The sequence below is a fragment of the Taeniopygia guttata genome, chromosome 25 (assembly GCF_048771995.1).
Source record: "Taeniopygia guttata chromosome 25, bTaeGut7.mat, whole genome shotgun sequence".
Taxonomy (NCBI): Eukaryota; Metazoa; Chordata; class Aves; order Passeriformes; family Estrildidae; genus Taeniopygia; species Taeniopygia guttata.
Genome location: NC_133050.1, coordinates 7,770,373 through 7,780,884, shown reverse-complemented (window position 1 = coordinate 7,780,884; position 10,512 = coordinate 7,770,373). Strand labels below are relative to the sequence as shown.

Below are 10,512 nucleotides of genomic sequence, written 5' to 3'. Positions count from 1 at the left end.
CCCCCGGGGAGCCTCTCAGGGACCCCAAACCCCCCCCGGGGACCCCAAAAACCCCCCGAGGACCCACCCGGGACCCCCCCCCCGCCCGAAGCCCCCTCCCCAAAACAGTCCCAGGCAGGAATTGGGGACAAACCCGCGGGTTTTGGGGTCGGGAAGGGGAGATCCGTGCCGCTGTGGGGTCGGGGGAGCCCCCCACCCCAAAACCCACCGGGGAGCACCCAGGGAGCCCCAAATCCCCCAAATCCCACCCCCGATCGGGATCCCCCTCCCAGAGCAGTCCCAGGCAGGAATTGGGGACAAACCCGCGGGTTTTGGGGTCGGGAGGGCAGATCCGTGCCGCTGTGGGGTCGGGGGTCCCGCGGGGCCGCTCTTTTGGGGTCGGGGCGCGGTTTTGGGGTCGGGGTTTGGCACTCGACGCCCCCCGGCCCGTCCGGGGGTCCCGGCGCGGCGGCAGCTGCGGGGACAGACCCCGATTTTGTGGGGTCGGGGTCGCTTTTGGGGGCCCAGCCCCGTAACCCCCTTTTGGGGCCCTTTAATCCCTTTTTTGGGGTCCCCAAATGTCCCTTTTCGGGGACAGCCCCACCCAAAAAAACCCTTTAATCCCTTAACCCCGGGTTTTTGGGGTCCCGTTTTTGGGGACAGCCCCTCCCAAATAAATAACCTTTTAACCCTTTATCCCCAGATCTTTTGGGGTCCCGTTTTTGGGGACACCACAACCCTTTAACCCCAGCCCTTTTGGGGTCCAGGGTGTCCCCAAATCTCCCTTTTCAGGGACAGCCCCACCCAAAAAAACCCTTTAATCCCTTAACCCCGTCTCTTTTGGGGTCCCGTTTTTGGGGACACCCCAACCCTTTAACCTCGGCTCTTTCGGGGTGCCCCAAATGTCCCTTTTTGGGGACACCACCCCCTTTCCCCCTCCCCCCGGCGGTTTTGGGGTGTCCGGCCGTGCCCCGTTTTTGGGGTCCCCTCACCTGTCCTATGTCACCTCCTGGGCCGCGTCCTCGGGGCCGCTCCGCTCGTCCCCCCCCGGGGAGGCTTTTGGGGCCGCGGACTCGGATTTTTGGGGTTCACTGGGCTCCGATTTTTGGGGTTCACCGGGCTCCGATTTTTGGGGTTCGTCGGGCTCCGATTTTTGGGGTGCACTGGGCTCGGTTTTTTGGGGTTCACCAGGCTCGGATTTTTGGGGTGCACTGGGCTCGGATTTTTGGGGTTCACCAGGCTCGGATTTTTGGGGTGCGCTGGGCTCCTGTGGGGCCTCGGGGGCGCTGGGACCCTGTGGGGTGAAATTTGGGGTCCCCGAGGATTTTGGGGTCCCGTTTTTGGGGTTCCCCCTCGGTTTTTGGGATCCCCCCCCTGGTTTTTGGGATTCCTGCAGGTTTTGGGATCCTGCGGGTTTTGTGGGGATTCCCCCCATGGGTTTTGGGGTCCCCACGTGGTTTTTGGGATTTCTGAGGTTTTTGTGGGGACCCCCTCACGGTTTTTGGGGTTCCCGCGGTTTTTCTGGGGATCCCCCCCTCGGTTTTTGTGATTCCCACAATTATTAGGATTTCCCGCGGTGGTTTTGGGGTCCCCCCGCGGTTTTTGGGGTCCCGACCTGGTCGTTGCCCTCGGGGGGGCTCCTGCAGACGATGTCGCTGTATTGGGGCTCCCCGGGGCTCTCCTCAGGCGGCGCCGTGGGCGTGGCGGCTGCGCGAAAAATGGGAAAAAAATGGGGAAATTGGGAAAAATGGAGAAAATGGGGAAAAAAAATCCAGGGGAAATGGGGAAAATCCGGGGAAAATGGGGAAGAAAACAGGGGAAATGGGAAAAAAGTGGGGAAAATGGGAAACATGGAGAAAGTGGGGAAAAAATCCAGGTGAAATGGGAAAAATCCGGGAAAAATGGGGAATTGGGGAATTTGGGATTGGGAATTGGGGAACTGGCAACTGGAAACTGGGAATGGAGAACTGGGAACTGGGAACTGGGAATTGGGAACTGGGAACTGGGAATTGGGAACTGGGAGCTGGGGATTTGGAACTGGAACTGGGAACTGGGAGCTGGGAATTGGGGATTGGGAACTGGGAACTGGGAAATGGGGATTGGGAACTGGGAATTGGGAGCTGGGAACTGGAACTGGGAATTGGGGATTGGGAACTGGGAGCTGTGAACTGGGAACTGGGGATTGGGAACTGGGAATTGGGAATGGGGAATTGGGAACTGGGAATTGGGGATTGGGAACCGGGAACTGGTGCCTGTGCCATGCCCACCCGCCCGTGCCGTGTCCCCTGTCCATTCCGGTGCCCCCCGCCCGTGCCCGTTCCGGTGCCCACCTGCCCGTGCCGCCTTCTCGCTGTTGACCCTCCAGCACCAGAAGGCGCCGCCCAGGCTCACGGCCACCAGGATCAGCGCCAGCACCACGTAGCCCGAGGTGGAGAAGGCCGAGTGTCCCCCTGCCCGCCGGGGACACGCCGTGACAGCCGGAGTGCCACCCCAGTCGGCTGTGTCCCCCTGGCTGTGCCACCTCAGCCATGTCACTCTGGCTGTGCCACCCTGGCCGTGTCACCTCAGCCGTGTCCCCGTGTCACCTGTGCCACCCTCAGCCGTGTCCCCATGTCACCCGTGTCCCCAATTGTGCCACCCCACCTGTGTCCCCAGCCCCGTGTCCCACTCCTGTCCCCAGCAGCGTCCCCGTGTCACTGTGCCACCGCCAGCCCCACGTCCCCGTGTCACCCGTGTCCCCGCTGTGCCACCCTCAGCAGTGTCCCCATGTCACCCGTGTCCCCGTTGTGCCACCCTCAGCTGTGTCCCCATGTCACCCGTGTCCCCGTTGTGCCACCCTCAGCTGTGTCCCCATGTCACCCGTGCCCCACAGCTGTGTCCCCCCTCCTGTCCCCAGCCGTGTCCCTGTGTCACTGTGCCACCCCAGCCCCGCGTGCCCATGTCACGTGTGCCACCCTCAGCAGTGTCCCCAGCCCCGTGCCCCACTCCTGTCCCCAGCCGTGTCCCCGTGTCACCGTGCCACCCTCAGCCGTGTCCCCGTGTCCCTGTGCCACCCAGCCCCGCGTCCCCGTGTCTCACCGGCGCCCTGGCAGAGGCTGTGCAGGTGGAACAGGGCGACCTTGCGGTCGGCGGGGTTGCTGACGGTGCAGGCGTAGGTGACGTTGGTGGCGGCGGGTGGCAGTGCCACGCGCAGGGTGGTGCCGTCGGGGGACAGCTGGTGCCGCCCGGGGCCCGGCTCGGCCCAGGCCAGGCTGTCGCGCCGCCAGGTGACGTTGACGGCGCCGCGGCCGCTGCCCTGGCACTGCAGCGTCAGGTTGCACCAGTCCAGCGTGCTGGCCAGCAGCTGGCTGCGGGTGCGCGGGCTGGGCACCGCCTCTGCGCCGAGAGCACGGCATGGGCAGGATCAGACCAAAGCAGGCAGAAATCAGGCAGAAATCAGCCAGAAATCAGCAAAAATCAGCCAGAAATCAGCCAGAAATCAGGCCAAAATAACCCAAAATCAGCCAGAAATCAGCCCCAAATCAGCCAGAAATCAGCCAGAAATCAGCCCAAAATAACCCAAAATCAGCCAGAAATCAGCCAGAAATCAGGCAGAAATCAGGCCAAAATAACCCAAAATCAGCCAGAATCAGCCCCAAATCAGCCAGAAATCAGCCCAAATCAGCCAGAAATCAGGCAGAAATCAGGCAGAAATCAGCCAGAAGTAAGCCAGAGATCAGCCAGAAATCAGTCCAAAATAACCCCAAATCAGTCAGAAATCAGCCCGAAATCAGCCAGTAATCAGCCCCAAATCAGCCAGAAATCACACCCAAATCAGCCCAAAATAACCCAAAATCAGCCCCAAATCAGCCCAAAAATCACCCAAAAACCATCAAAATCACCCAAAATAATAAAAAATCACCCCAAAATCCCCCCCAGGGCTGAAACAGGGGGGAAATCTGGAGTCCGTGCCTCAGTTTCCCCATACAAAACACCCACCTTAACTCCAGGATTAATTAGCTAATTAATGAACTGTATTAATTAACCAAGCCCCACCCTCCATGGACAGACAGGCTGGAGGATTGATAACCCCCAGGCGCCGCCGAAAACCCCAATCCTGCGCCGTGCCTCAGTTTCCCCAGCCCGAAACCCCAACTTAACCGAACGGACACCAAACCAATTAACACGTTAATTAATAAACGAGCCCCGCGCACCGTAGACCGTCAGGTTGAAGGCCTGATCATCCACCAGGGCCGGCTGCAGCTTGATGCGGGCCGCGAAGACGCCGCTGTCGCCGCGCTGCAGCTGCCGCAGCCGCAGCGCCGTGCCGTTGACGGGCTCCAGGCGCCCGCCGAAGCGATCCCGCGGGTCCGGCCGCTCGAAGCCGCCCGGGCCCACCTCGGCCACCTGGATGGTGGCACCGGTGCCCGCCGAGAAGCTCCACTCGATCTCCTTCACCGTCCGGTTGGGCGGCAGCGCCGGCGACAGCAGCACCGAGCCGCCGAGCACGCCGTGCACCGGCCGGGGCGCCGCGGCACGGGCCTGGCCAAACAGCAGCTCTGGGGCACAGAAATGGGGTGTTGGGGACATTTGGGGACATTTTGGGATGTTTGGGGATGCTTTGGGGACATTTGGGGACATTTTAGGGATGGTTTTTGGGGTGACAGCAGCACTGAACACGCCGTGCACCGGCCGGGGCGCCGCGGCACGGGCCTGGCCGAACAGCAGCTCTGGGCACAGAAATGGGAGATGGGGACGTTTGGGGATGTTTGGGGATGTTTGGGGATGTTTGGGGATGTTTTGGGGATGTTTTGGGGACATTTGGGGAGGTTTAGGGACATTTTGGGGATGATTTTTAGGGTGACAGCAGCGCCGAGCACGCCGTGCACTGGCTGGGGCGCCGCGGCACGGGCCTGGCCGAACAGCAGCTCTGGGGCACAGAAATGGCAGTTGGGGACATTTGGGGACATTTTGGGATGTTTGGGGATGTTTTGGGGACATTTGGGGACATTTTGGGGATGGTTTTTGGGGTGACAGCAGCACCGAGCATGCCAGGCACGGGCCTGGCCGAACAGCAGCTCTGGGGCACAGAAATGGGAGCTGGGGACATTTGGGGACATTTGGGGATGTTTGGGGACATTTTGGGGATGTTTAGGAACATTTGGGGACATTTTAGGGATGGTTTTTGGGGTGACAGCAGCACTGAACACGCCGTGCACCGGCCGGGATGCCGCGGCACGGTCCTGGCTAAACAGCAGCTCTGGGGCACAGAAATGGGAGCTGGGGACATTTTGGGGATTTTTGGGGATGTTTGGGGACATTTGGGGATGTTTGGGGACATTTTGGGGACAGTTTTTGGGGTGCCAGCAGCACCGAGCAGCCCAGCCTTGCCCAGGTCCAGCTGCAGAGCAGCTCTGGGGCACAGAAACGGCACCGAGAGCATTTAGAGCAAATTTGGGGACGTTTGGGGGCATTTCTGGACATTTTGGGGACAGCTGGGGACATTTTGGGGACATTTTTAGGACACTTGGGGACCCTTTTCAGACATTTGGAGAGCATTCTGAGGGTGTTTGGGGATCTTTTGGGAACATTTTTGGGACACTTGTGAACATTTTAGGGACGTTTTTAGGACATTTGGGGCCATTTGAGGCCATTTTGGGGCCATTTTGGTCATTTGGAGCCATTTTAGGGTCATGTGGGGACATTTGGGGACATTTGGGGACATTTGGGGAGGAGGAGGAGGAGCGTCCTGGCAGCGGCCTTGGCCAGGTTCAGAGCCGTTTGTGTCGTTAAAAAAGAGGAAAAGCAGAAATTTTGGAGGAAAAAGCAGCAAAAAGGTGAATCAGTCCCAGGAGAGGAATTCCCTCCACAAAAGAGAAGGAAGGACGGGAATTTTGAGGGAAAAAGTGGCTGAAAAGGGAAATCACTGCGGGTTTGGAGCGGTTTGCGAGCGGGTGCTGTCGACAAAAGAGGGAAAAGCAGAAATTTTGGGGGGAAATCAGCAAAAAAGGTGAATTAACAAGCGTGGGGTCTCTGAGCCTCAAAAAAATGAGAGCGGAAAGCAGAGGTTTGGGGGAAAAATCAGCCAAAAAGGTCAAAAACTAAAAACTACAGGTTTGGCTGTGGGATGAACCCCAAAAAAGCGAGGAAAAGGATGGAAATCTTGGGGGGAAATCAGCTAAAAAGGTGAATTTACTGCAGGAAAGGGATTTCCTCCGAAAAAGAGAGGGGAAAATGGAAATTTTGGGGGAAAAATCGGCCAAAAACGTCCAAACCTAAAAGCTACAGGTTCAGATGCGGCCCCATCTGAGCTCGGGGCTCTCACCAGAACAACGCTCCAGGAGAGACTGGGTGGAATTCCCAGCCAGAATTTCCAAAACCTCATTTTCTGCCTCAAAAGGCGCCTCCTGCAACAGTCCTGCGGAAACCGAGAGGGGTTTTTCTTTTTTTGGGTAGAATGTCTGCAAAATCGGGGTTTTGGGGCAGAATCTCTGCAAAATCGGGGTTTTGGGTAGAATGTCTGCAAAATTGGGGGTTTGGGTAGAATGTCTGCAAAATTGGGAATTTGGGGGCAGAGTTTCTGCAAAATTGGGGGATTTTGGGGTTTTGGGGCAGAATTTCTGCCCAATTCCTGCTCCCAGGAGCCGCTGGGCAGCTCCAGGCAGGGACAAACCCCCAAAATTTTGGGATTGGGGATTTCCCCCGGGATGGGGCTTGATCCCAGCCCCAGGGGAAGGTTCTGAGATTCCATTTGGGGTTTTTTTTTCTCTTTTTTTTGGCATTTCCTTGGAAAAATTCCGCTGGGCGCCGCCTCCCCCGCTGCTGGCAGCGCCCTCCCCCCGCCAAGCTGTCACCTGCGCCACCCCCGCGGCCCTGCGCCGGGAACTTCGGGATTTCGGGGATTTTTCGGGATTTCGGGATCTGGGGACATTCGGGAGTTTTTCGGGATTTGGGGATTTCAGGAGTTTCGGGAGTTCGGGAACTTGTCGGGATTTCGGGACCAGCGGCTCCAGCCCGCCGAGGACGGGGCGGGTCCCTCCCGCCGTGGGGACATTCCCGGTGTCCCCTCCCGGTCCCTGTCCCGGTTCAACCCGGGCTAAACCCGGGCGGCGCTCGCTGCAAGCCCCTTTGGCCCGGGCTTGGTTCCCGCTTTTCCCGGGCTCAATTCCTGCTTTTCCCAGGTTTCATTCCCGCTTTTCCCTGAGTTTCATTCCTGCTTTTCCCAGGTTTCATTCCCGTTTTTCCCAGGTTTCATTCCCGCTTTTCCCGGGCTTGATGTTTGCTTTTCCTGAGTTTGATCCCTGCTTTTCCAGGATTGGATTCCTGCTCACGCGGGGTTTGATTCCTGTTTTTCCCGTGTGTAATTCCCACTTTTCCAGGATTTGGTTCCTGCTCATCCCGGGATCGATTCCTGCTCATCCCAAGATTGATTCCTGCTCATCCCGCTTTTATCCCTGTTTTTCCCGGCTTTCACTCCTGCTCTTCCAGGACTTGATTCCTGCGTTTCCTCTTTAGAACTGAGGGGATTTTGAGCGCTCGGGGAAGTTTTCGGGGGGTGAAGCACCCCCAGACCCCCGGGGGGGATGCTGAGAGCAGGGAGGGGCTGGGGAGGGGCTTCCCAAAATCCCCAAATCCCCCCGGAATTCCAAACCCATTCCCCTCTCTCCCCCTCGGGGATCGTCTCCAGCCCCCCCGGCGCTCCCGGAGCCTTTCCCGGGATTTTTCCCCTTTTCCAGGCCGGGAAAAGCGGCCGGGGGGGTTCGGGCCCCTCCCGCTCCGAGCGCCTCCCCGCCTCAGCCTGTTTATCCCAGATTTGGGTGTTTTTTGGGAGCACGAGGCTCTCCCGCATCCTCGGCAGCGCGGGGAGGAGGGAGGAGGAGCAGCGGGATCCATCCCTGCTCCCGCTGCATCCCAAACCGCCCCGAATTCCCGAATAATTCCCGAATTCCCGAATTCCCGAATTCCCAACTCCAGCCTCGCTCTTGGCCCCGCGCTTCTGCTTTTCCTCGCTTCCCACGCTCCGGCTGCGATCCCGGCGCTCCGAATCCCGGGAATTCGCGCTTTTCCCACCTCTCCCGGGCTGAATTTTGGGGCATCACCTGGCGGCGGCATCGGCGCCCGGCCCCGCGAGGCCAATTAATCGCCGAGGCTGATGAACCCGTAATTAACCTGTCCGGCGGGACGCTTTTCCCGCAGGAATGCTGCCGGAGGGGATTTGCGGGAATTCTGGAATGTTTGGGAATTCCGGGGGCATCCCTCGCTCCCGGCTTTACGTAAGGAGCCGCTTCCCAACCCCGGCGAGGGGGAGAAAAAAATCGCAGCCCCCAAATCCAATAAAACCCCCAAAATCCGCGTCAGGAGAGGCGGGGAGACCCCGGCGGGAGCCGCAGCCGCCGGGTGCGCAATTCCAGAGGTTTCCATGGATCGGGGGGTCCCCAAATCCCGAGGGGGTCCCGCGGCTTTGGGGTCGCCCCCCACTCACCTGGGCCGAGCCCCAGCAGCGCCAGGAGCAGCGAGGGCAGCCGCGCTTTGCCCCGGGGCGGCTCCCGCTCCATCCCGGGCTTAGCTTGGGCTCGATTTTCCCGGGATTTGGCTCGGCTCGGCTCGGCTCGGAGCGGGAATCAGCGGCCGGAGCGGCGAGGAGGAGGAGGAGGAGGAGGAGGAGGAAGGAGGAGCGACCACCCCGGGGCGCGGAGCATCGCGGGGCTCAGAGCGAGCGGCTCTCCATGGGGAAATCCGGGAATGGGGGGGAAAACGGGAATGGGGAGGGGGGAAAAGCCGGGAATGGGGGAAAAGCCGGGAATGGGGAAGAAAATCCGGGAACGGGGAAGAAAATCCGGGAACGGGGAAGAAAATCCGGGCTCGCGGGCGGGCGGAGCGCGCTGACCCCCGACCCTGCGGCATCAGGCGGATCAGAGCCCGGATCAGCGGCGGGCACGGCCCGCGGGGCTCCCGCGGCGGCATCCCGCGGGAAAATCCCAAATTCCCGCAATTCCACAGCCCCCCGCGGCTCCCGCGGGCTGGGAAAGGTTTGGGGAAAGGAGAAGCCGGAATCCATCGCTGCTCCCGGTTTTCCAGCCCGGGATGTGGGGAGAGCGCTGCCAGCGGGATTTGGGAATCCTGTTTGTCCTGGCTGCAATTCCCGGTGGGAATGGAAAATAGGGAATGGATTCGGGAATCCCATTTATCCTGGCTGGAATTCCCAATGGGAATGGATTTGGGAATCCCATTTATCCTGGCTGGAATTCCCAGTGGGGGATTTGGGAATCCCATTTATCCCGGCTGGAATTCCCGCTGGGAATGGAAAATAGGGAATCACGGGGCTGGCACCCAAGGGGTTAATTCCACCTGTCTTTTTCTTTTTTTCCCGGAATTTTTTTTTTTTTTTTTGGGAGGAATTCCCACGGGAGCATCCAGGGGTCCCATAAATTCGATTTTTGGCGGCCTTTGGGTGCCCCCAGTCCCTGCAGGAGTCCCCTTTTCCACCTCTCATCCCCCAAAAATCTCCCGGGAAAACGGGCCCGAGGGTTCCTGGCTTAATTAAAGGGTTAATTAACAGCATTTAAGGGTTAATGAAGGGGGAATAAAACCTCAGGAATTAAAGGGAAGCGTTTGGAGGCAAACCCAGCCTGGGAAATTCGGGATGCGGAGAATTCCTGGAAGGAAAATTGAAATTATTCCCAAACAATTGCAGGGATCCTGAAGTGGAAGGACGCAGGAAATTGGGAATGGGGATTTTTTTGGGGATTTTATCGGGATCAGAGCCGGAAAAAACAGGGAAAACAGAAAAGAATCCAGGGAAAAGTGCACGGCCAGGGCCAGGAGCATCCCGGATTTTTAGGGAATCCTGGAATAATTTGGGTTGGAAGGAGCTGTAATTCCATGGGCAGGGAGAGTCCCGCTGGCCCGGGATGTGGGTGTGGAAATTAGGGGATTTGCAGGAATTTTCAGGGATTTTCAGGAATTTTCAGGGATTTTCAGGAATTTTCAGGGATTTTCAGGAATTTTCAGGGATTTTCAGGAATTTCCACTTCTTAGTTTTAAGACATTTTAAAGAATTTTAAGGGATTTTCAGGAATGTTCGGGAATTCTAAGGGATCGTAGGGGATTTTAAGGGATCTCAGTGAATTTTAAGGCATTTTAAAGAATTCTAAGGGATCTTAAGAGATTCTAGGGAATTTTCAGGCATTTTCAGGAATTCTAAGGGATTTTAGGGAATTTTCAGGGATTTTTGGGAATTTTCAGGTGTTTTCAGGAATTTTAAGGGATTTTTAGTGAACCCAAATCCAGGGTTTGGGACCCAAAATCGAAGGAATGGGAACCCCAAATCCAGAGTTTGGGAACCCCAAATTAAGAGTTTGGGACCCCAAATCCAGGAACCAGAAATCCAGGGCTTGGGACCCAAAATGCAGAGTTTGGAAATCCCAACCCAGGGAATGGGGACCCCAAATTTAGGGATGGGGATCCCAAATCCAGGAATGAGAACCCCAAATCCAAGAATGGGGACCCCATATTTAGGGATGGGGACCCCAAATTTAGCGATTGGAACCCAGA

The 10,512-nt window shown here is 58.0% G+C and overlaps 1 protein-coding gene across 2 annotated transcripts; it reads right to left on the bottom strand.

Annotated features, from left to right (window-relative positions):
* Nucleotides 1–27: 27 nt before the first annotated feature.
* LOC115498399 (SLAM family member 8) lies at nucleotides 28–8,740 on the bottom strand. 2 transcript variants are annotated; one of them, XM_072918372.1, is made up of 8 exons: nucleotides 8,441–8,740; nucleotides 4,672–4,688; nucleotides 4,173–4,500; nucleotides 3,058–3,354; nucleotides 2,310–2,429; nucleotides 1,595–1,686; nucleotides 972–1,273; nucleotides 28–454 (listed from the first exon to the last, which is right to left on the bottom strand). In XM_072918372.1, exons 1-7 carry the CDS (start codon nucleotides 8,511–8,513, stop codon nucleotides 977–979), a joined length of 1,224 nt encoding a protein of 407 aa, XP_072774473.1. In that variant the 5' UTR covers nucleotides 8,514–8,740; the 3' UTR covers nucleotides 28–454; nucleotides 972–976. The 2 variants fall into 2 exon arrangements, with proteins under 2 accessions (XP_072774473.1, XP_072774472.1); XM_072918371.1 differs by lacking the exon at nucleotides 4,672–4,688 and having other exon boundaries at nucleotides 30–454; nucleotides 4,173–4,517; nucleotides 8,441–8,739.
* Nucleotides 8,741–10,512: the final 1,772 nt, after the last annotated feature.

Excerpts from the sequence above, each read along its gene's own strand:
- LOC115498399 (XM_072918372.1), bottom strand. The coding sequence starts at position 8,513 with ATGGAGCGGGAGCCGCCCCGGGGCAAAGCGCGGCTGCCCTCGCTGCTC. Across the intron at positions 3,355-4,172 it reads CTTCAACCTGACGGTCTACG|AGGCGGTGCCCAGCCCGCGC; the intron begins GTGCGCGGGGCT and ends CTCTCGGCGCAG. Across the intron at positions 1,274-1,594 it reads CCCCCGAGGGCAACGACCAG|GGTCCCAGCGCCCCCGAGGC; the intron begins GTCGGGACCCCA and ends TTCACCCCACAG.